This window comes from Bombus terrestris, chromosome 12 (genome assembly GCF_910591885.1).
Source record: "Bombus terrestris chromosome 12, iyBomTerr1.2, whole genome shotgun sequence".
NCBI lineage: Eukaryota > Metazoa > Arthropoda > Insecta > Hymenoptera > Apidae > Bombus > Bombus terrestris.
This window is the reverse complement of record NC_063280.1, coordinates 9,234,718-9,260,585: the sequence shown is the minus strand read 5'-3', so window position 1 is coordinate 9,260,585 and position 25,868 is coordinate 9,234,718. Positions and strand designations below refer to the sequence as shown.

The window sequence follows — 25,868 nt, the reverse complement described above, 5'->3', positions numbered from 1 at the left end:
TTACTTGCAATTATTTAAGTTGTTTTTTTAATTGTTTTCATAACGCAAAGAATTTTCTTATACATATAAATAGGAGATTACTATGTACATAGATCTCTTGACAAGCATATGTGTGTGTATATGTATATAAATGGATGCAATAAAAAATAAATACATATTTAATCATCAGAGTTTAACTATTTGTTATATTATGTTGCATATATGAAGTATATAAAGGTGATATTTATATTATAATTTAGGAATTAAGTTTACAACGGAATTAGTAATATTTGTTTATTAGTAATGTTGCATTATTATTACTTTTATACATATTTGATATTGGCCATCAACAAATATGTTACAATTTTTATCTCCCCACATTCTCGTGTTTATTCGTTTGCTTGAAAACTAACGATATTATTTTATAATAATACATAATAATCCATAGTCATTGCGTGACAAGTACCAGTAGTATTCGTTAGTACAATAACTGTACACTGTATTTGTAGTTTGCTTCACAAGTAAACTATAGAAAAAGTAATTGAATAATCGAATGAATTGTTATTCGATAAAGTGAAATAAAATAAAACAATTGTGATATCAATGTTGGTTACATCTGGTGGTGTAATGATCGTCTTTTTTTCTCCAAAACAAGGTGATATATACATACCCATTTAAGGTCGACAAGAAAGAAATTATTTAATCGATTCGTGGGACCGTGAGACACTCGAATCACAATATGCGTACACCGTTGCCGTGGTTTCAGGAATTGAACGTTTAAAAAAAGAAACTAGTTCTTCGTTATGCGGAACAAGGGTTTCAGGGCAGGATTGTTTCTTTTCTCTTCGTAAAAAAATAGTTTACTGCAAGTGCATCGAATTTAGCGCAAATCCCTAATCCCTCTGAACACGATCGTTCAAATTTTATGAAGTCAGTTTGCCGCTAAACGCGGGCATTTCAAAAGTGGTTAATCGATTTCACGATCGATAATTGCATCAACTTGTAAAGCAACTCGAAGCCATATTCTTTTCTCGTGTTTCCGGCGTGGAAGTATTCGAGTCTTCGAACATGTTTGTGTCTTCTTTCATAAAGTTGTACTTTTTCAAAATTTCGAACGATTTTATTTTATCACATACTCAAAATTGTCAATATATTTCATCGGTGTTCCATATATCGTTGAAACCGGCCTAAAGTTCCATTGTTTGTATATCTTTTGCGACCGTTTGTGTGACGCGGTCACTGATTAATTCTGTGATGCAAATTAACAACTCTCAAATCGATGTAACCACTTTTTGTTAGGAGTGCTCTTTATTTGCAAAATAAGCGACAAGTATTTTGTAACTTCGTCGTAATCGGCTGCATATGGTGAGTACCTATGTATGTATGTATGTATATCATTGTTGTACTCATGCATCGATTAGATAGATCGTCGTCCCGTTTTTTGAAATTTCTTTTGTGAAAACCGACCAAAAATTTAATACTCAAACATATTTGCACCTGCTCTAACGCTCTATTAGAAATGAACAAATTTCGAGTTTTCATTTTCTTGAAATAATAGCATAGCAAGGTAATGCTATTGTTAAAGTTACGAACAACAGTTACTTTTTATATTATTCGGTACACATCGAGTAATCGAATGTATAATCGAAGCCTGTCTATCGAATTGTTTCTATTGTGTGAATATAGCGTTGTACGATCGGTTCCCACTAGAATTTCGACGGAAGTTTAAATTCACGCAGGCAAGTCAAGCGAAATGGTTTACAATAAGGAATACTTTTCAGAAAACACATCTTCGGACTCACAGCCGTTATTGTCAGTTGTCATGGACGTTACTAAATACTCGGTACATACAACGCGTAATTGGCAAATCGAATCGCTGTACCTCTGGGATCCTCTAAATAGAATATTGATTATGTATCTTTGATATGAACTGTTTCACATGATATTCGCAAGTAACAATCGTTTTGTTTCGATACGCGCATAACAATCGATAATAAACGTGCTATTTCATTTTTGCAACTTTATACAAAATCTTATCGTAACAAACGTCGGAAGTTACTCAGTTATCTAATCGATATTCGATAAATTGAAATTAGGAATTCGTTAGTTCGAAACGTCAAAATTTTTATTCAAACGGTCATTTACAGATGTCCGTTATTCGAGAATTTTAAATTTCTAGACAATTTGAACTTTGAATAATTTTTGAAAGCGCCTGTAACTTATCACTACCATCCACTTCGTACGTCAATATGATTTTCTTTATCGTTTAACAGATTAGTATACTGCTACAATAGTGAAAGACTTCACACGAAATACATATAATCGATACTCACAATAGAAATCGAAGCTCGTTTGCACGAGATACGACTCGTGGATCCCTCGTGTACGACATTTCGATTTTGAAACTTTTTATCGTTGAGATATGCCTGTATTAAAGGTGTGTCGTGAGATTGCTAAATCAATCGTGAAAGCAATATCTTCGTTGCTACGGCTATGAATATGGATAATTCAGCACTAAGGGTTTTCCTATTGAAAAGGCGTTTTGATTTTTTCTTTTTTTTTTAGTAGCAACGATCGCATAGTAATCTTGGTCAATAATTTTCCGACAGCCCTGAGCAACGTTATTTCGCGTTCGTACCATTTTTTATCCGTTCCTACGACGTAACAATATCTTCGTCAGTTGTTTTCGTCGAATCGGCTGTATAAGAAAATTATCGTTCGTCCCTTTGCACTTTGCGTCAATTTTAACGTAACGCGCTATCGCGTCAAACTTTCTATCAAATATACTTTCCCATTTTTTAAATTAAAATACGTAATGGCGTAGCCATATTTATAAAAGTACCAGGGCCTTCTAACGTTGTATAAAATAACAATGATTATTTAGCGTCGATTATATCCCACTTTCGTGAATAAGATACGGCACGAAGAATAATACCGGTACAAGTGCAAAGGGTAGAAAGTTGTTGCCAACCATGGGAAGAAAACTAAATGCGTGTTGCGTGTTAACGTGAAAAGCATTGAAATACTAAAAATCGGTGCACGGTGGCATCTACGCGTAAACGGTGAAGAAGTCGGTAACCCAGCGAACAGTATAGCGTGAGAAGAAGCGTCTCCGGGTGTGTTTCTAGTCGATTTTGCTTACAATACAGCGATCAACACAGTGGAACTACAGATTCACGCCTTTACTAAACTTTACTAACTAGTCGGACGTTGTTGGTCGCGGTGTTAATTCGCGACCGTGCAAGATCGAATTGGCCGAAGGTACGCCGACCTACCGTGCCAGGCAACGCTTCTATGTTAGGACAATGCTCCCTTTCCTCTTTTCCGCTTCTGCCTCTTTACGAGTTTACCGTTCGTTTCGAAATTTCACGCTTCTCCCTCTATAGATGGAACCGTTTGAGACGAATCTTTGAAGGCTTCCTCGGTGTGAACCCAGTCATTCGCATTTGAACGATGAAAATTTGACGCATTGCCAACATATTCTCTTTTTTTTTTGCGACCGGTTACGATCAATGAAACCTAAACGAAGAGACAATCTGTGAGAACGATAGAGCATGATTCGTGATATATGAAATAGGAGACGACGGTTCGATAAGATTTGGTATTCGTTCTGAGGGAGGAATCGAGTTACGCGGTGTCGCGTTCGTGATAAATGCTTTCGCTTGGAAACGCGTCAGTAAGTAAATCCGAAGGTGAATTCGAAGACGAAGCTGGTAATGATAGGGGAACGAAGTGTTTCGTTCTAGTCGATAAGCTAATTGGAGCGGTTGGCGAGCTCGAGAGGTTGGCAGAGGTTTCAGTTTCGTGCAGAGAGTAACGGAACGACGTTACCGACGTTCCCGTGCGGCAATCAGTCTCGTTCCAGCGGAAAGAATCTGATTTACGCGTCAAAGCGAACATTGTTCGTGAACGGAATCGTTGATGGTCAACGTACGTGGGCAACCTTCGAGCTTCGTTCTTCGTTTTTTCTTTCTTGCTCATCTATCCGTTGTGCACCACATTACGCCCGTACAGAGATTCGTAAATACACACGATAATTATACGAATGTGTCAGAAGCACGATAATAATCGATTAGTTTTAAACCTCGAGCGACGAGAGAGAATATCTTACAATAGGTAATGCGTTCATCTAGGCGCTACGATGCGTGCATCGCAGCAACCTTCCTACCGTAGTGACCACTCGCTCGACAAATCCAACGCAAACAGTGGATAGAGTGTTTTCAATGGTTATTTTTTTTTTATTATCAATCGTTTATTTTCCATTATTTCTACGGAACTTTATATCTCCGAATAAGTACAGCGAAAGTGATCGGATCGGTTCACGAGGCTGAAAGAAGCTACGAACGCGAGTTAGTCGTCTCTTCCTTTTCTTTTCTTTTTTTTTTTTTTAATTTAAAAAAGAAGCAAGTAACACGAGGATGATTGTTGTTCGTACAGATTTCTATGAAAAGACAAATTGGTTGACTGGATTTCCGTACGATCTGACAACGGTATTTCAATGATACAACGCTATAATCCGTTTAATCGGATTCCTTAAACAAGGCTGCCACGATGCAGGTTCGAAAGCATAGTGCGCCCGTGTGTATATAACAAAACGTCAACAAGTAAACGTGCGATAAATCAATCGATTGCAAATCGCCTTATAAATTGTATAAAAATCTCTATTTGCCTAGCTTAATGCCTTAAGGATACGGTATCGGGAATTTGTATAATTCCTACAGATTTATGTCCAGTCGAAGAGACGCTGTTGCATTTATTATTTCTGCTCGGCAATCTCGTCTCTATACACCAGGAAAAGCACGCATGCCCTCTGTGCGCTCAGCGACAAGCACGGTGAATCTCATTCAGACTTCTTCCATCAAACGAGTCGCCAGACTTTTGCAAATACATCCGAAAAGTAGTATCCTATACGTACGTATATAACGGAAAGTGGATTTTGGTATTCAAAGTATATATGGCAAACGTAGATACGCGAACGATTTACGGTTGTGTATTTCGGGAAACGAATAAAATGGAGGTAAGAGAACGGTAACAGAAAGTAGACAGAGCGACGACGATCGATGATAATCCTGATCGTTTACGAGATACACGTTAGAACGATTCGAGTATTATTTTAACAGAGTTGATAGAAAAGGTGTACAGATTCGATAAACGAAACGAGTAGAAACGTACATCAGAGAACGGTGGCAGCGTTTTTATCGGATCGAGACAGGTGATCGAAAGGAATCGCCGCGCGTCGGCACAGAGTCACGTGAGGCAAAAGCGAATCGAAAAATAAATCGGAGACACATGAGGGATAGCGAGTATTATTAATTGTCCGTCGTGCGATACGCGTGACAGGTGAGGCAAGCGCGTGCGCCACGCGGCACGCCCAATTGCAAAGAAAAAGCAGCAGACAGAAAATGATGCCGAGCTATTTCATGCTCGACACCTAATCCATTCACTCGAGTATTCACCGAAGTACTTTAGTATTCTTCTCCATTCTTAAATTCGCACGATATAAAATCCTAGCTTAGTATGGCCGGTAATTTGTTTCTCCTTGTTTCCTCGTCTCCGTCCCTCTCACACCCTCTGCCTCGCATCTTTCTCTTTTTCCCATTCCCGTAATCATCCTACGAGTTTCCCCCCTTTCTTTAGTTACGTCTATGTTACTTACGTCTTACGAATGGTTTTACATTAATCCGCAATTAGTAAATAGATAACCGCAAGCTTACGTCTAAGTTGAATTTACGAATTAGTGGTGTGTGTTATGTTGTATGACGCATAAAATATCAACGAGTCGCTTCAGCTATCCAACAGCAATCTCTCCTCGCTCACACATAACATGCTCACACACATACACGCTCTCTTGCTTCCCATCTCTTTCTCTCTTTACCATTGTATTAGTTTACTTGCGATTTCGCGTATTGCAAAGCCCGTTTTATTTCCTCGACACGCAACAAACGATCCGTCGTTCACGCTCGTACGCATTCTTCCTCTCTGTTTCTTTGCTGCTTCTATTCTCCCTCTGGATCAGAAGCATAGAAGGTGCCGTACGTCGAACGATTACAGCATCTTTTTATTTTCTATCTGCAAGCTTCTTAATGGAATGTTGTGGTACAAATAGGGGAATCGATAAGAACGAGTAATCTAATCGCCTATCAATTAAACCAGGCTTACGTCCGACTATTTTTCGCTTTTCTGTTGTTACGACGCTCTTTGTTCGTCCATCTGGCCATCGTCGAAACCGGGTGTCATACCTCGAGAAGAAAACCCGAAACGTTTCCTTTTGTTGCAGTCGATTTTCACGAGGGAAAAACGCAGCGATGATACGGAGAGAAAATAATTCGAATCTCTTACGAGCAAACGTTACCCTATAATTTTGATCCGCGTCCCGTGATATAACAAAACGTCGTTGCGTCGTCCATAGGATCGCAACGAATTTTTACCTAGTGAAGACTACGACTATGTCGTTTTTCTTGGCAAAAAGAATTTCTCCGTTTTCGAAGCGTTGGTCGGAACAACGATCCGCATACTCCTTTCTCTCGATATAATTCGTACGTAGCTGTTTATGTAGGAACGAGTCGTCGTGCGCCGTACAATGTACAATTTAAATATCTAAAGCGAGAGAGCTATCGGGGATCGTTAAGGGCTTCGACATTGCGATACTTTTGATTCGAGCGAACATCTAAGGTTCGAATTCTCTTGCCTATGTCTATCTAATCGCGAAAACTTTAATATCACTAACGCCTCGTCTCGACTCGTCTGCCGTTAAGATTTATCGATCGAGCGTTACTAGAATGGCAAACTTTCACGGGATCCATCTCCGATTGCTGCGCCGTGTATCGACCGACGATCGAATTACGGAAACTGAAAACCATTCCCTCCTTTCCGACGACACTTGCAACGCTTCTTTCGTTGTCGAGTACTACTACTCCGACCGTCTCGAACGTGTCTTGCTTCTCGTCGAAAATTACGTTACAACATACTCTGGCTAATCTCCCGTCCGATCGATTTTAACGCACGGAGCGTAGTGGTTCGCGAACGCGCAGCTTTTTTCCTCGAAATATTTAACAAAAATATAAACGCTAGGCGATTTTGCACGGTTCGGTATGACCGTTTAACATTCTAGAGTCGATCCGTTTGTAACCACGTGGGTCGCGTCGACCAGGGATACACGGGTGTTTCGTTCGGTTCGTCGAGACTTCTACGTTCGGCAGGATTCGACTTTGGTTACGTCTATAGCGAGCCTTCGATTAAAAACGGTGCTCTTCTTTTCTTTCTATAATCACGTTCACGATGCATTCGTCGTTCCACTAAGAAGCCAGGATTATTTTCGAGATATGTTTCTGTGTATTGAGAAAAACGTGTACGATATTTAATTATAACATCTTTTTTCTTTTCTTTTCAAATCACTTATCTCTATTAGTCTATGGTTAGAAACGCTAGATTTCATCTTGCTGCGTTCTCTCGTCCCTTCTCTTTCCCTCCGTTCCTCATTTTCGTCGTCTATTTTCGCATAAGTAGCAGACAAGAAGCCGTACGCGTTGCAACGCGTCGCTCGTAAGTGAAATCTACTTATACATATATGTACGTGTGTGTGTGTGTATTTATATATATATATATATATATATATAAATTGTTGATATTTATATATATATATGTATATTTATTTATTCATTTATTTATATATTTATATTCGTATTTATATATTTATATATTAGTCTTTTTGAAATGTTTTCTCGTGCGTGCAAAAAATAAATCTCTCGACGCGATCGTTGCGTCGCGAGTGGATTTTCTTCTTTTCTTTCTCCCTTAACGCGTTTCTTTTTCCTACTTTCCCCGCTGATCACCCGTTTCTCTTTTTCTCTCTACTACGCGCGTTCCGTAAAAGTTATAGAAACATCGCGAGACAATTTCAGCGGCTCGTTCGTAAAGTTTCCTGGTTCGCGATCGTGTACCGAGAAATAGGAGCTGGCTGTAACAGCGAGTCGCTGATAAGACGATCGAGGATTCAAAAATTCCAGATTCGAAATTGTCAGCATGCGAAACGGTGCGCGATCGAAAATGTGGCTTGTCGGCCGTTCGAAAATTTCACGAGATCGAAGATGGAAAATGCCGACGAACGTCAGAATCTCCCTGTTTTTCGTCTTTTTCTCCGCGCAAAAATACGCCTATCAGTTTACACTAGATTCTTCGAAGCACTAAACAAATTAGAAAGTATCGTCTTTATCGCGCAATGTAAAAATAGCGTTAATGTGAAACGTCGACCGAACAAGCGTCTCTTCTCCAGAGTTTCCATTTTCCCATTTAACTCGAGAAGTTTCGTTTCACAAAACTTTAATATTTACTCCCATTAGTGGAACATTAGTTGCATCACTTTATATTTGATTAAGGCGGCTTGGAATCAATATTAGGGTATTTTTGCGTATAAGGCATATATCCGACTCTTTGTTGTTTCCGATAAAACATCGATTGCCTGAAGCGAGTAAGAAAGACTCGGTGTCCGCGAATTCACGAGTAGTTGATCCGTTAAATTGCTCAAGAAAAACTATTGACTATTGGAAACAAAGGAAGAAAGAGAATAGCGCATAATTATGGCGAGAAGCGCGTAGAACGTTTGGGCGAAAGTTTCAAAACTCGACTTTCGGATAATCGACGTTGTATAATGTTTCGACTTGTTCAACAATAAGAAAATCGAACAGCATCGTCGTAGCTAATGGTCGACGCAGTAGCAATATGCAACAAAGTCGTTTAAAGAATCGCCTAAAGATGTAACTAATTAGCGTCTACGATGAACGCAACCGTCCCAACGATGTTTAAAATCGAAAAACCTGGAGAGGTTAACAGAAAATCGATTTCCATTGAGTTCGACGAAAGCTCGACTCGACGAGAAGTTTGCGTTACTTGAAACCTGTTCGTACGACAGTTGGGGAAATTAGCCGCTGTCGATTTTCGCTTAACTTCTCCAGCTGTTTCTTCGAAACAAACGAAAAGGTAAAACGAAATCGCTAATTGACGATACACAACAAGATATACGTACCGGTAAATCATTCTTACAACGGCACGATCCGACGTATACCGGTACGATGTCACTATTGCACTTCACTTTCAGGTAAAACCGTGCTACGATTTGACACACGATCACACGATCACTATGCAAACGAAACATCAAAAGAGAAGGATTCGCGTTGCGGCACAAATTTCCTCCGTTGTTTTTGCCAGTCGAATATATTTTGTGCACGAGATGCGTCGCCGAACGATCCGAGAGTTGGACGTCGAGCATTTCCTTCGTATTTTTCATCCGAATCTGATTTACTCTCCTTTCACACGGATGTCTCGTTTCCCTGGTCTTCGTCTCTCAGAACGACGACTGTTGCCGAACTTTTCCTCAGGATCGTCTCTCCTCGATCGCTTTCGATGCTCCGAATTTATCCGTTACAATCTCTCGTTCGTTTGCTCGCGACGTAAGAAAGTCGTGTCGAGGTATTTTTATTCGGTTCTTCGGTTAAATGTCGATCTTTCCTTTCGGATCGGTAATGCCTCCTTGAAGTCTATTTCGTCCTCGGCCGAAGCTTCGTCTCAGGATCGTTGCTGCCTCCCCGGCGTTGGATCGTTTCTTGATCGGAGATAGAGCGAGCTGCTCGTACGAGGGTCACCAGAATCTATGGGCACTGTCCCACAAGTTCTTCAAGCTTGATCGAAACTCGAAACGGAAGTTCTGGTAGTATCACGCTATGTTATTGCCGCTCATCGTTGTTACGCATTTTTTCTCCGGCGTGTTTTGACTCTCCGAATTACTACGCACTGCCTTTGTCGGACTTCCAGGAGTCGGCGTCGCGTCGCCTGGTAACGGGTTGTTGTTGTTCGTTGACGTGGAACTCCTGCGACCGTTCTCGCGGGTCGGCGATTTCACGTCAAACACGGAGGTGTCTGATTCGATGTCCGAGTCGATCTGAAAACAGTAGTTTTCGATTCACTATGTTTCCCAACTCTAGATATTGTTATTGCGTGGGACTAGCTACGACTAATGCGTAATTGGCTACTATACGACTGATAATGAGAGCGGATAATCATTTCGTTTCGTCTAATGGCTTCTTTCGTAAATGGGTTTGCTATGGGTTCCAGCGTCTACTTGGCTATCTGCATCTAACGTAGTTTTCGATGCACAGCGCGAACAGCAGACACGTTATTTTCTACGCGTGCCATATACTACGAGAAGGGACTACGATGGTCGTGAATCGCATGAGCAGGAATTTGTCGATATCGATACGACGAGAATACAGAAAATCGGCTCGACGTTTCAAAATAAATCGAAGGCTATCACCTGTCGTAATTGCTTTCCACGAAGAATGATCTTTGCAAGATAAGGAAAGAATTATCGCGACAATGATACGCGGGAGGAGGAAGATGACGATGCACTACCTTGTTGAAACAGACTACCTGTCTGGTAGCTGGGTGCGGGCTGAGAAATAACCGTTCGCTGGTGTCGCTACCGCAGCTGGAACTTTCGCTCATCTCCGTGGTAAATTTTCGAGATGCTCGCGGACTAGGCGGTGCCGCGCGGCTCTGCCCTCCCAAATTTATTCCTACGCTTCTCGAGCAGACCTGCGACTGAATGTGCTCGCAGACCCTTCGAAATCTTCGGATGTTTCCTGAAAGATAAAACATCGATGAAAAATTGAGTCGTCGTTAGGTGCCGCGTATCGAAATCGGGGCGAAACGTACGGTTGGAACGGGATTACCTGGTCGAGTAGACGCACGCGGTGTAAATCAAACGAGTGACCAACCGTAAGAGAAAAACCCGAGGGCACTGCGACTTGTGACTTGTAATTATCCGCGCGCACATACGCCGACAAGACGACAAAATTCCACTTGCCAAGGTAACATCGATCTAGTTGCGCTTGGACGATTGCCAAACGCCACCACCTTACCGATCTACCCTTGTCCGCGGTTTGTTTCCGAGGGTGTTTCGTACCCTCGGTCGTCCTTTCCTATCGCCAACTCGATATTTCGCAAATTAAAGTCGCGCGCGAAATTATTCGATTATCCAGGAGGCGAAAATATGCGAAAGCTCTTTACTATCGGAAACGAAGAAGGTTGGCGGTGCGATGGAAAATCATATAATTCACTTACCGCTTAGCAGAGTAAAAGTAATAGCGAACAATGGTTCGCTCGGCTGTTTCGATATGGCGCTAATGTCCACTTGAAAACGAACTTGTCTTTGGAACATTGCCGGCGCCGTACTTCCCCTTTTGTATTCCACTTTGAAGGACATCGGCGAGCTTACGCTGTGAGACAACTCCGCTATCTGTTGAACGAAACTTGCCTTTAACGTGGGCCCGTGTAAACAGCGTACACGAGCGTACGACGTTTCGATGTAAACTTACCGATAAAAAGGCGTGAATCAGGTCGGCTTTCACGCTGGCTAGAGCCTTCCCTTTTACCAGAATGGTGAACGTTTCGTCTTTCTCCGTGGTCATCAGACTACCGAACCATGATTTCTTCGTAAGTTCCGGGGAGGAATCCGGCGTGAGATGTACCTTCGCGGAACAAAGCGAAGCACGTTTAATTTCTATTCTTTGCTTCCTCCGTTTCGTTGAAAAAGGTGAAAAATCAAGAGAACCTACCTCCTCGGCGCTTGTGAGCAACTTGCGTCGATGAAATCGGGGACTACCAAGGAACGAGTTCTTGATGGTCGTCAACCTCGATCGCCAGTGATGAGCGCTAGATCCGGCGCCGGTGTGCGGCGAGCCTGGCGGTGTAACGCCGACCGCGACTACTGCGAAACGGACTATTCTTTACCTGTACCATCGCGTATCTTTTGGGTTTCGAAGCAAACGCGAAGTTACCACGAGCGGCCACGATCTTTGCCTCGATAATAACAAATTATTTTGTCGAACAGAAGGTAAACGGGTTTAATCGAATATTACGCGTATTTTTAATAGCGCGCGATAAACGCAGAATTGGATGTTTGCTTTATACGCGAAGGAGGTTGAAGAGCAAAACAACGCGTAGCATCGTCTGGAAGAAAGGATGCTTCTTCCGTGTTTCGGCCGATCTCGGTGTTGAAAAGAGGGAGGAAAGAGAAAGAAGAAGCGAGTGTGCCACACAGAGGCTCGTCGACGATGAATGCACGCGTATCCAGTCTTTAACAATGATACGTCGTACGTGGTGTGTGCTCGTTATGCGGCGTAAGCACGGTCACTTGCATTTTTTAAAATCGTCCCAGCTATTAGCCCTTTCTGGCAAGATAAAACACTCGCACTCAGACAAGGCTTTCGCCATTTGCCCCGTACAAACACTCTGGACACCTGCGCCTCGTTTCAGCTGCTTTTACCCGTTTTACCAGGTTGCAGATCAAACGTTCTTCTCTAATTGGATGTTTATTTATGCCAATGACTCTACTCTCCGATCGAAGTATCCTGTCGTCGAGTTCACGAGAAAACAAACGTATTTCTATATACCGTCGTTGGTGGATCTCATTTCTCAGCAGATACATCAGGTTGCTCCAAAAGTTTCTTTCGTTTTATAAGGAAATAACAGACGCGCAACATTTCTATTATTTTATTGAATTACGTATGATCGATTTTGTTCTATCAAGACGAAGACCAGGGACATTTGACAGATTAGGTTTCACGATCGTATAAAGATGCATCGTTGTAAAAGACACGTTTGTAAAAGAAAGACACTTTTGGGACGATCTAATGTATTTTGGTACGCTTCGTAACGTATAAATGCATCTTCGAGCTTTGAGCCAGCTAACTAGTTTTACGAGGATTTACAGTCGATTAATTCGCGAAACACAATCTGCAGGGCGCTTCGGAAGAATGGATTATTCATCGAAATAACGGAACCTAGCGGGGTGTATCGATTGTGTAGAAGGACATCGGATAGTTTCTTGTTCAGCGATCTAACGCTTGCTTAGATAACGCCATTAAAATCTCGACGTTATTTCTGCAAAGTGTTTCGTAAACTGCTATTAGATCCTCGAATCGGTCGAACTGTGGTATTACATAGCGTAAAGCGATAATTTGACTTATCCTTTGTTTCCGCGCGTCTTGCTCGATCGAATCCTCGTCGAGCAACGGGACCAAAGACCCGTAGAATGATCGAAGAAGAAATTATTAGCGTTTTCTAAGCAGACGATCATCCGAATGACAACGAGGAGGTTCCTTTAGGCAAAGTCTCGTAAAACGACCCGATTGATTTTTATAACGCCGAGTAAAACCAGAAAGAGAACAAGGGAGAAAATAATGTGGACGCTCACCCTGCTGGACGTCGTTTATTTCTATTCCCACGTTGGGTAGAACCGGAACAGGGGCCACGATAGGCGGTGTGCTGGTGTTTCCGTTGCCCGCTGCGCTCGTTACCGACGACAGTCGATGAGGACTCATCGTTTGGCCTAGATGCGAGGTCGGTGGTGCCCTGTGAGGACTTAGCAATCCTGCGACAGCGTTCGAGCCGTGCAACGGCGAACTACCTGGCGTCGATGCGTGCGAATGCGACGCGTGTGTGTGGCATCCCGTACTTGGCGAACGACGCGCATGATGCCTAGTGCTGGAAAAAAAGAATGTTTTGTTAGTCTAATTCGCGACAGGTTTGAGCACGTTTGAGACAAAGATCGTGACTAGGGATAGACGAGATGACAGAAGGCTAAAGGGTATTTGTTGCGAACAACGTTGGTATTAGACGGGATTATAAGGACAAGTGGTATTAGCGTCAGTTCTGATCCGCCCTTGAACGATCTGGCGCAAGCGTCTAGACTTTAGAGAACGATATTCGGGATATTTGGAAGCCGCGACTCGGACCAGATTGTGCGTTGTTTCGCGAGTTTGGCGTTCCATCGATTCGTTCATGGAATCGGTTTGTCACAGGATGCCCGAGACACGGTTCTAATCGAACGAAAGCTAATCGTGCGAACGAAGCTCGCACGTGACACGTCACGAGGGGAGAAAGCAAAGAGAACGGAAGAAAGGTACCTAAAGGGAATACACGTGAAATCGTACACGCGATGCATTCGCGTCGAGAGACCAATCGCGGTGGTCACGCGATCGTGAACTTCGACGAAGCCCGGAGATAGTAATTCGCGAAACGATCGAGCGTGTCGCCTAGCCTAGCAGCTTTTCACACAGTGGTCGATCCGATTCGTGATACGCGACATGGACGATCGTTTTCTATTCTACTTACCTCGACTGCCTTCGAGGTGTTAAAGGAGAACCGTGACTAATTTCGCCGAGATTCAGGGCCGTGCTACCGTTTACTCGACACGTGTCCACTCGCTTTCTCGGTGGATCCGCTTCCAATTGTCCGGCGGATCCTCTCATGCCTCCTCTCATTACTTCCAACTCGTCCTCGCACGCTGGTCTTCTCCGTTTTCGCTCCAACAGTAGAAAATAGATCACCTTCTCCGTGTTGTGGCTGCACCGAGAAAACCGTAGAACGTTAAAAACGAGTGAAACTGTTCGGAGAATACGTACAGAAAAATGCGATTTAGATTCTTTAGCGATTGACAACTTTTTATTTGTCAACGATCAATAGGAAGATATCTCCTTTGATTTTTAGAGAAACGCGATGGAACCAAGGAGCCGAATGGGAGCGACTAATCTCGAGGCAAATTGCTAACTTTGTCTTTTCGTTCATGCCACTACGCTTACTTCGGGCTAAGCAGTTCTTGAATCAGTTTGTCCCGTTCCTTGAAGCAACCTAGGCTCGCGATCGCTTGCAACACGTCCGGATCGATCGCCTCCACGGACGGAATAACGTGCGTCTGCACCACGTCCATCATCGACAGCTCTAATTCTAACTCGCCTTTGCCCGCCGCCGTCACCCACACGTGCCTGTTTATCTCCGCCAGCTGAGGAAATTCGAAATTAGGATCCGTTGCCTGCCGCACCATTTCTCTCGATTTTAGCCCGTTAAACGTGCGCGCCGAGTAGTCGGCTTGTTTTATGACAGTTGCATGATCGATGCAACCGATGGACCCTTCTCTCTCCTCTTGGAATCGTTTTCGACCAATCAGACCAACCGTTTAACAGGCCAACAACGAGTTATTAAAGCGAAACTAACTTACCGTTAGTCTCTTGTCCGGATCGACTTCGATCATTCCCTTCAGCAGATTCTGACATTCGGGCGGCACGAAGTGCGGTATGTAGAACACGCCTCGCTTCACTTTTTCTAATAATTTTCTTAAGTTGTCGTCGTCGAAGGGCAACGCACCTACCAGAAGCGCGTAAAGTATCACCCCGCACGACCAAACGTCTGCCTTCCTTCCGTCGTATTTCTCACCCTGCAAACGCGCAATTATTCCGTGTTTTTCCCCCTTTTAATTAAATTCCCGACAAACGGGAACTCGGCTAACGATAAAATAGTAGTAACTCGTCTCGATGGTTTTCTCGGCGGGCGGCAAAAGGAAAACGCAAGAAAGCAGAAAGTGTATTTTAAAAGACCGTGATTACCGTTTCGTTATCAATCTTTTCCTCCTTTTCTACGGCTAACGACAAAATTATTAAAGTTAGGCAGGCGAAGCGAATACTCGCGCAGGCTAGAGACGAGACTTACTCGAATCACTTCGGGACAGGCGTAATGAGGAGAACCGCAGCTGGTTTCCAGCATGGAGCCGGCAGGTTGCAACGACGCCATTCCGAAATCCGCTATCTTGATATTATTCTTCTCGTCCAACAACAAATTTTCAGGCTTCAAGTCTCTGTGACTGAAAAGGAGAAACCCACGACCCGGTTACATCGAGTGGTACGTTCCACGTCAATAATACCAATTATTAGGTTGTCCGGAAAGTATCTTTCTTACAAACGTGAAACCGAGTCTATGAAATGTCGCGGTGTTTATCTCGACAGAAGAAAATGGATCGTACGTAATTCGACAAAATAATATAAAGCAGAAAACGTTGTGCGTCTATTATTTCCTCATAAAACGAAAGAAACTTTTCGGACAACCTAATACTACAGCGTTAGGGCGACTACAGACACGGGTTCTTCCAAATAATTCGACTACAGTCGGTCTACTCGACCAGTCGAGCAAATTTTCCCGTTCACGTACAGCGACTTACTAAAATTTCTAGCCGGTGAAGCCGTCTGTGGTCGCCCTTACCCTAAACGGTGGACCGGTTTAGGGTCACGTAATTTAAATGTCCGATCGATCGAAATCGATGTTATACGGTGTCCCTGCGAGAAATTAGGTCCGTTTCTAGATTTATTCGATCGTGGTAGGTATCCCCGATGTTATCTATAACTTGGGGGACCCTTCGCGTCTGAATAAAACTCTGTTATCGAGTCGTCTTTACATACGAAATTAATGGAGAGAAATTTCGCATCGTCCTTCGAACGATATGGTTTTTGCGTCGAACCAACTGACCGAGATTTCTTTGGATACGCTTTGGCGACAGATTTAGCAAATGTTTTTCGGTTGCGTATTTCCACGAAATGTCTCTCTTCGACCCGATTCTTTTCAAAGCAACGTTTTTATATATTCGAATAGAAGAGAATTTCACATTACTCACCAAATACTATGACTATGACAAAAATCTAAAGCAGAAATGATTTGTCGAAAAAATCTCCTCGCTTCCTTCGGCGTTAGTCTACCCTTTTTCACTAAATAGTCGAAAAGCTCCCCGCCCGAAACGTGTTCCAGAACAAGATATCTGAAACGAACAAGCGCAATTTCAGTGCTGGTACGCTCCGACTTTTCCGAGCGTGTATTCTCTTCTCCGCCACCGTGAGTAATAAGTCCCGTGAGTAAAACACTTTTGTCTAGTCTGTAGATTTTGCTGTTTTTCCACTCACTCTCTTTCTCTCTCTCTCTCTCTCTCTTACTCTGAGTTTGTTCGAGTCACCGAATACTCTTTTTTCCAAACGGCCGAATTAAAGTTCAACGACTTGTGCAGCTTGATGAATCTCGAGCGGGTCTCGGTTTTTCCTCGACTCGCTCAAAGCGGAAAAATTCGCGGAAAAATTCAGTCTCTTTCTAGGTACTCACAGATATTTCTTGTTCTCGTATACGTCAGAGAGGCCGAGCACGTGCGGATGGTCGATCAGTTTCATAATCGCGATCTCCCGTTCCACCTTCATCAGCACCGACTCTGACAATTTTTCCCTGTTGATGATCTTGATCGCCACCTTCTTGCCCAACACACAGTGGACCCCGAGTTTGACCAATCCTGAAGCAAACGTGTTCGCGATTAGCTGTTTCCTTCATTCGACCAATACGCTCTCGTCGACGATCGTTTTTGGAAGAAACTAAAACTTGAATTCTGTTTCGGATTCTGTTTCGGATGGGGCGACGCTACGTCGCGTCGCGTCGCGTCGCTGCTTCGGAACGTCGTATCACTGCGAACGAAGTAGCCCGGCTCGAGTGGTACAGTCGTTTTTAGTCGGACAATCTCGCGAGAGAAAATCTGAAAAGCTGCTGAGTAGGGTCGCGGCAAGTAGAGCTCCTTGTGCAAAGAGTGGCTCGTTGTATTCAACCTGGATCAGCGCGATCGTCCTTCTTTGTCCGTTTCGCCTTTTTTTTCTCGCTCGACGAATCTTTTGGGAAGTGAAAAAAACGAATGGCTCGATGTTAGCCGTAAAAATCGTTTGTCCCGTTAGTCGCATCTACTTTGTTCGTTTTAGTCGCTGTTGAGCGCGGCTTTCTTTCGATCCGCGTTGTATCGCTAGGGCAAAAGGCAATTCATACCGGTGACGTTGTGTCGCCATTGAGTCTACTGCTCTTTTAAAGATACGAGCAAGCTCGTAAAACACGTTCCGTACGACAATAACAGTGGAAAAATGGATACGATGTACGACGCGTGACGTATTTTTTTCGAAATTCGAGTCATTGTTCGAGAACCTTCTGCATGATCTTATGTGTGCACACTTTCCTACCTCGGTAAGCAAACAGAGAGGTTTCAGCCGAGTGGTTTCGAGTTGCTTCCATTTGCTAAATCACGGAAAGTTTTCCAGCAAGGACTTTGCGTCAAGCCTGGCTTACGTTACGAGCCATAATTCGATCGGTAATTTCGCTAATTTCACACGCACGCCAGCCAAGCGCTTTGAACGCGAGAAACGCGACCACGAGATTGGAAATCGTAGAGCAACGCAACGACTGTGATTCTTTGCTGGAAGTTGAATTACGGAATTTAAGAGCGGTAGGGGGAAAAAGTAGTTAAAATCGTGACAAAGAAGAACGGAATAGGATACGCTTTTGTCGTTGTCAACTTTAATCGAAAACATACATTTTGTGCTTCGAGTAAATCGAATGACAAGTTTAAATTGGATCGCGAGCATTCTCCGCGCGGAAACGCGCAAACTTAAACGATTCGACGTATTTAGGGTAAATTCTGGAATATTTCCGTTCTGCCGCCAACGGACGATCGACTCGTGCTTATCGTTCCAAGCGTGCAACATCGTGTCGTGCCGCGCCACTGCTCTGTCATCCTGTAACGATAACGTCGTTGAAGCGGTTACTTTTCCTTCTACGATTGCAATTCCGCCGTCTTTTACTTTGCTGTTTCCGTGAGACCCTCTCGTCCAATTATTTCGCCACGATAAGTAGTCGACCTCGGGCGAAGGGTTGTACGGTGAACAGCAGTTTCGAATCGAGTAATCGCGAAAGATACGCCGAAGATGTACACGGACGACGACGAGACGTTTGGGGCGGAAATCTGGCCGGGTAGCTAAACGTTTGAAACGTTTCGACCACCGCAACCCTACTCCAAATATCAAACGACAGCCCATGGACCGTTTTACGGGGCTCGTAATTAATTCGCGAATGCACCCTCGTTCGTGAAATTACTTTTCAGCCTGAAGATACCGATACAGATACTCGTCGCCAGAGTGAAGCACACGTTTTCCAACTTGATTTCTGTTCTTCGTTGTATTCGCGCGCGCTCCACTGGTCAAAAGCGTTCACTGGCGTTTCACGATTACGCAGAAAGTCTGTAAGAAGAAGAGCGTGACATTATTCGACTGCCGTTAACGTCAACGAATCGCTTCAACGTTTTAGAAGGGAAGGAAACTTTGGCGTTAGCGAAATCGAATTGCAAATCAGCTATGATTTATTGGGAAATTATTGGGAAGCAGAATACGTGGAAACGAGCTGTTCGTACAGCCAAGAATTACGGCTCTAGGGCGTAGGTATTTGCGACGACAAGGATAATGAAAGATAGACGGAGAAAGAGAAAATATGATGGAACAGATAGGAGGGAATAACGCGGAAAGGAAGATTTATAGGACCAGCTAAATTGGCTTAAACCGTCTTCGAAGACCACAGCGACGCGATGTCTTTATCCGTTTAAAAGCAGCCGGCTGTAGGCTCCTCCCTCCTTTTGTTCTTTAAGTAGAAGGGCGAAAAAAAAAGAAAAAAAGAAAAGAAAGAAAACGACGCAAAGAACCGGAGCTCGTTGTATCGGCGACGGCTTAGAAGAATCGAACGACCTTCGTCAATTAATTAATCGAATGGCCTTTCTGCGAGTCCGCTTTTACGATTTTCCTGCTGATTATAATTCCTCTTCCAATTTATCGAGCATTTCATAACGCTCCAGACGATTTTTCTTTGTCCCTATTAAACACGACCTATCCTCGTTACGGCCACACATTCGACGCTAACGAATCGGAATTTTGTATCGAACCAGATGACGGAAAAATTGTTGGCGATCAACGCGCACCAATCAACCATCGTTTCGTATCGCGTTTCGTTGTGAACGGACAACGGAAGAAGGTCGCCGGTACGTTTCGAACAGCGCGTTTAAGCGATCGCAACCGCGATCCACGTGTCGGTCAATCGGATGAAAATTGGGCGAGGGACGTGGACTGGTCGCGCTCGCCAACAAATCGACGAGAATTGCATTAGCGTCGCTATAGGGCGTTAAAGTGCACTTTCCCTAACGACTTGCATCACGCACGATTTACCGACATCGATGCCAGCCATTTTCCCTCGTGGAAATCAATCTCTCTGAAATTTACATTTCGACCGTTTCGTAACGCAATTGGTGCCGTACCTACGACACGCAACTGTCGATAACGCGTCGCTGTTTCCTCGATATTCTTACGGTGCACGAGTGTACGTTGCATCGACGATAATTCGATAACGCGATGGCGATGGTAACACGTTCCATGTACGCATCGTCGATCTCTCGCTCTCCGATCTTTACGTTGCATTCGCGCTAAAACGCGATAAACGGGAGGCTGCGATACCAGCGCGTTTTCATCTGAAGGTCGTTCTATTTTCTAGCCGCTTCATTATCGAGTGTCTAGCTGATGGAATATTTAAATATCGGCTAATAATTGCGCTACGATATTTTAAATATAGTCCTCGCGTAGGCAAATACGCGAAGCTAAGTACGTATAATCGGTCGTTTTATGATATAGAGCAGAGAAGCCCTGCTCGTGCCGAGGATGCGTCGGGGACGACGACGAGTCGATCCGAGCCTACATCTGTCAAGGTACTGTTCGCAACTAATTCGACGAATCTGTGTCAGACCATCCGTGTCGACTTTCCATGCTGGTTATCAGTCTGGTAATCTTGTATCGCTGCTTATCGTCCAATCTTTTCTCGTTTCGATGCAACGAAAATAGCAAATCTAGCGTGGCGTCAAATCCGTAATCTGATCGAGAGAGTTGTTAATCAACGTCGATTCAAAATGAAGAACAAAACGCGCGGTGAGTTTCCTTTCGATGGTTCAAAGGTATATGCGTAAACGAAATAAATAAAGCTAGCGGATACGCGGAGGATATGCACGAGTGAAAGACAAAGCGTCTACGAAGCGTCAAATATCGTCGCGAGATTCGAGAAACGAGAACGGAAGAATTTATTTTAAACGCGATCGTCGACGATTCGCTCGGCCGATGACCCACGACGCGACACGCAAATGTATTTACCGGCATCCCTTTTTCGTATTCGACAGGACCGCGTTCGCCAACCAAATCGAATTATATCTCGATATTTCACGGATTGCACGCTTCATCGAATCCTCTTGAATTCGCCAACGCACGAACGTCCCCCGTGCGTCTGCCACGGCTTTATCGGCAAATTATTATCAACCCAGACGTATGTTAATTCCAAAGGACAGCTTCGTTACTTCCCTTCTGCGAAATAACACGTTCGACGAAGGAGAATCCGACGAACAAAAGCGCGATCCTTTCTTCGAGAACGAATTTGACATTCGATAGAAACTCATCGTCAAATTTCTACTCTGTTCTTTTCGCCTTGGCATTATTTCGGCTTGTCGTTGTTGTCCGAATAGTTCAAGGTTTGCGCGTATAAGTACAACGCGTAGGTAAATTATCGCGTGGGACGCCTTTCGCGAGGAAGAAAGACAAGCGGATTCCGCAGTAGTCCAATTTTCCGGTTTACCTTGTTCCAACGCGACGTGACGTGGCTATTTGATAATCGAAACGCGCGATCTCTCAAGGATATTTGGCAAGCAAATCAGGTTAAATCGTCCCTATGGGAAACAGTTGGCTGCTTGGCAGATTTAATAACGTTCCTTTCTCATTTCCTCTTTGCGTGATACGAATTCGCCTCTGCAATTCGTTTAATGGCAGCCAACACTTTGTAACTTCGAAAGAAGCACCGTTTGCTACAATTTTATAATTTTAACGGCGTGGTATTCGGTCGCCCTCGCTCGTCTAATTCTCCGGCGTCGATCCCGGAACGCACGATTTTCCCGTGTGTTCTAATCGCGGAATAATTTTTATTTTCAACTATTTGCTGTTCGAATTCCGTTTAATTCGGACCAATAAATCGACGAGAGTTGGCTGGCCCGATCGTAAAAAGAAGACGATGAAAGTTGACACGAGTACGAGGAAGAATTTGTTTTGCCGCATAACGTTCGATCGCATCGATTTGTCGCGTCACGCCCTGCGAGCTCTCGAACTCGTTCATCTTGGAGCGCGGTCTCTGGACTCGAAAGTTTCTTACACGACACGGGCTAACTATAACAATAACTACAACGGTAACCTTCGCTCGAGGGACGTCTTCATCGATTGTCGCGGTGTATCGCGTGCACGCGTACCTGTGCTTTGACCACAAACGAAAATTGCGATTCGGTACGCGACTCGCAATTTCATTAGATTCCACTTTACTTCGTCTCCCGTGGAATTCCGTTCCTGGATACAGAATCCGCCGGGATATCAGTACTGGAATTACCACGCCAGTCAAAACGACCGGTTGTACGATTTTATTTTAAAATTTCTACTTCGTGTTATATCTTTTCCCCTCATGATCTAACGACTTTTGCGACGATGACTAAAGAAACGATATAACGAATTTTCTTTTTCTTTTTTTTCTTTGCTTCTATTCAAAATCAAAACAATTTTGTGGTTACTTATACCAATGCCAGTGAAAATGATTGGCACTTGTCAAAGCGTAAGAGGGTCCTTCAATCTGTTTACCGAACCCGAATTAACCAGTTGCCTCGTTTTGTACAACATCCCACGCGTTTTTCAAATTTCTGCCGCGTATCGTTCAATACGACGCTGTCAATTATGAGGGAAGTTCCGGATCGATCACGATGCTAACGCTGGAACTACCGCGCCAGTGAAAATAACTGGTTTTACGATTTTATAAACGTGCCAAGCCTTCCTTTAGGAATTATGGTCCCAGATCGGTTTATAATATCGAAAATTTACTACACAGCGTGGAATTTCTTTTTTAAGAGAGTAACAAGTCGATAAATGTACAAATATTCGATAGAATATTTTTCAAAGACCGATCATTTTGGTAGAAATAGCTTCTAGCGTTAGTTGGCAGCGTGGGAGTGTGCCGCGTCGCGTGATGTAAATTCCCGCGAAACAGCACGATTTTCTACTCGAACGAACTTCGTGCTCGTGTGTTTGGTCGGAATAGAAATCGTCGTTCGACGCGAAGTCGAGTCGAGTCGAGTAGAAACAAAGTCGAAGCAAGAACAGAGTCTGAAGCGCGCTTTGTAACATTATCGTTTACTCTCGCGAGGGTGACGCACGCTTCTCCATCGAAACCTGTTCCTCGTTGTCCTCTCGTCTGTTCGTTGCACGACATAGCCGCAAAGAATCACGTTGAACGGTCGCGTTTCTCGCGAAACCACTACCTTAGCTCCTTTGTAACTTCGTCATAAAACGTAATCGGCTTTAATCGGTAAAACACGTCAGTTCGCGTTTTCTCAAACTCCTGGCTTTGTCTTCGTTCCGTACAGGTCGATACAAGGTTTCCATAACCAAAATTACGCGAGAAAAGAGAAGACGACGTCCGTTTCAAAGCTGAATCTTCGTTTAACTCGCCAACTACCTTTGGACGCAGAATTCTGTATTGGGTCTCGTTCTCGATTCAGTCGATATGCTCTCCGTTTTTGTGGCACTTTCGTACGTGATTCTTTAGCCGAATAATCCAATATTTTCAATTCTAGCAATGACTTTTTTGAAAAAATATATAGAAATAGAGATCGACATCGTTTTACGTTATTTTTCGATAAATTACGAATGGGAATAAATCGCACAGTTGTAACATAGTCTCGGTTGAAACGAATACAACGATTTTTACGTATGCCCCGTTGGCAAATATCGCACTGAGTCAGGATAAACTCGTCGCGGTCGTCCGAGGGTTAATCGGTCAACCTGATTACTGTGTAGCACGACGATTGTTTCAACGATTGTCTCGGCGGGCTTTTGTTTACGCGGCCGAGTTCACAGAAACAGTCGCCGGCTCGTAGCACGGAAAACTGTATACGCGACGAATGAAAAGCGTATTCTTCTTCCTCAGGGAACCCGTTTCTTCGCGATTCTGGTCGCTTTGGGGGTAACGCAACGCGTTAAAAGACGCCACGTTAAAAGCGCTCGCGGCGACCCGTCCAAGAGGTAGGGTAGCTCCATCCTCTTCTCTTTTTCCAATCCAGAATCGTCCTTTAACCGCGTAACGAAATTCGTTTCCTATGCAACCCGGTTATATTTTCCATGGAACGCGAGTATACCGCCGGATACTCTGTGCAAAACCAGAGGTACGTCCTTGCATCGTGAACGATCGAACGAAGCGTAAGAAGCAGCCCCGAAGATCCTTTCTCCTTCGAATCGATCGATGTACCGACCGAAAAGGAAAGCTACGAGATCGTCAATGGAAGTCACGTAATCAGCCGGTAAATTATCGTTTCGTGAAAAGTTAATAGCGCGCGCTAGCTATATTTCGTAACGTAAATAGAACGAGAGGGATCGTACGAATTTCGTCGAAGGCTCGATGCGACTGCGTGCTCTGATATCTCGCGTGACCGACGTTGCATCACGTTGGGGGTGATACGACAATGTGCAAACCGAAACACGCATCGAGCTCTATTTATACCGCAGCCATGCGACTTACTAAAGTAACAACCTATAGATTCCGACATAACGGTTAATTCGAATTTATTCGTCCAAAGACTCTTTCTCGTTCCAAGACGAGTAGCTTAAGGACGAAAAGTCGTTCGTCTCGTCTCGAGACTTTGTTCTTCCCGTAAACTCGTCGATGCAGATCCTTGGCGTCAACGATCGAAAAGAGTCTCGATCGGACGAGCGTGGAAGCTTCGCAAACAACGTATCATCGACAACGTATCGTACGAGTGGTGAGATCTTTGAGGTAGAAAATGCGCTAGGGATCCGCTGCACTTACCTGTCTGGCCTTTTCCCAAGGTCTTCTCCAGTCGATAAGGACCAACGTACTGATGGGTCTCCTGGGTGTTGGACCCGACGGGGCTCTCCTTGCCCTGCATCGTCGAGCCACCTTCCTCCTGGTCCGCCAGGTTGGCTAGATTATCCTAGAAACCCTGGCTTGCCGATAACGAACCTCCTGCAAACTTCCTTTTACCACCCACTCAGCCAGCGTACCGGCCTCTTCCGCTCCTTTCTTTCCCTCTTTCGCTTCCTCCTTTCCTTCCGTTCCTCCTTTCTCCGCTAGACTCTCCTTCGGTTTTTCTTCCTACGATTGGTCCTCTCTGTTTCGCGTGCTGCCCGTCCTCGCAGGATCACTCCGTGACGGAGCGGTGTTTCGTGTCCGCGATAATCCACGGCATGGCGATCGGCGAGTAGACGACGATCGCTGTCAGATCGTTCTGCCGGATCGTCGAATCAAATACCCCCGTTCCTTTCGACGATGAGCGAGAGGACACGGGTGGCGATGGCCACGACAAATCGGAAAATCGACGAACCGAACGATCACCCGAAAACTTGCCCACCACTCGGCTCTGACACATGTACACGCACTGTCACTCGCGCGACCGGCCTTTCATCTTGCGCGGCTGCCTCTTGCGGATCCTTTTCATGGTGGTTGGCCGATTCGCGTTCACCGAACGGGGGCAAATGAGGAAACGGGGAACTCGTAAGAGTCCGGAATCGGTTGGATCACGAGGTGGCACGAGCACGGGCCACAGCGGCGGTTCTAGTAACATGGGGTGGGCTCACGTGAACGGCTCACGGTCGCTCCATCATCGGCGGCTCCGTCGGAAACCGAGTCGCTCCTCGACGGAGCCGCGTTCGGCGCCATTGCGACGTAACCGACGCACTCCGACTTACGGTTTGACCGTTCGCGAGTCACCGCGACGATCCGCTGTCTCGATTCGCGAAACGCCCGCGGTGTACCCTTTTCTATCTACGACGGTGCCTTCTCGCCCTTCGCCGTTCGCTCGCAACCACCGAACGTTCGCTCCGCACCAATCCAAACGATTTTCCTTTTTCCGATCGTTTTCGACCTTCGGATCGCCCTTTTCCAATCCACGTCCAGCCAACACGGGAGGAGACTACGAAGCTCACCGACTGTCCCTTTACTCCCCCGGTACCTCCACCCTACGCGGACTCATGCACCACCACCACCACCATCACCACCGTCACCATCACCGCCACTGCCACCGATATTTCACTAGATTCGCTAGAAACTTGTCCGAGGACCGGATCGATTCGAACGAAACATCCGCCAGGCTT

At 44.6% G+C, this 25,868-nt stretch overlaps 1 protein-coding gene across 4 annotated transcripts; it reads right to left on the bottom strand.

The window, feature by feature from the left end:
- Window positions 1-259: 259 nt before the first annotated feature.
- On the bottom strand, window positions 260-25,696 carry LOC100646674 (serine/threonine-protein kinase BRSK2). 4 transcript variants are annotated; one of them, XR_007225901.1, is made up of 14 exons: window positions 24,565-25,696; window positions 16,951-17,131; window positions 16,475-16,615; window positions 15,520-15,670; window positions 15,032-15,247; window positions 14,616-14,815; window positions 14,149-14,379; window positions 13,229-13,518; window positions 11,589-11,740; window positions 11,349-11,501; window positions 11,095-11,269; window positions 10,384-10,613; window positions 9,002-9,913; window positions 260-3,498 (listed from the first exon to the last, which is right to left on the bottom strand). XR_007225901.1 is itself a non-coding variant. In XM_048410745.1 (13 exons), the coding sequence occupies exons 1-13, from the start codon at window positions 24,662-24,664 to the stop codon at window positions 9,689-9,691; spliced, it is 2,445 nt and encodes an 814-aa protein (XP_048266702.1). In that variant the 5' UTR covers window positions 24,665-25,696; the 3' UTR covers window positions 4,210-9,688. The 4 variants fall into 4 exon arrangements, 3 of the variants coding, with proteins under 3 accessions (XP_048266702.1, XP_048266703.1, XP_012170274.1); XM_048410745.1 differs by lacking the exon at window positions 260-3,498 and having other exon boundaries at window positions 4,210-9,913; XM_048410746.1 differs by lacking the exon at window positions 260-3,498 and having other exon boundaries at window positions 4,210-9,913; window positions 10,402-10,613.
- Window positions 25,697-25,868: the final 172 nt, after the last annotated feature.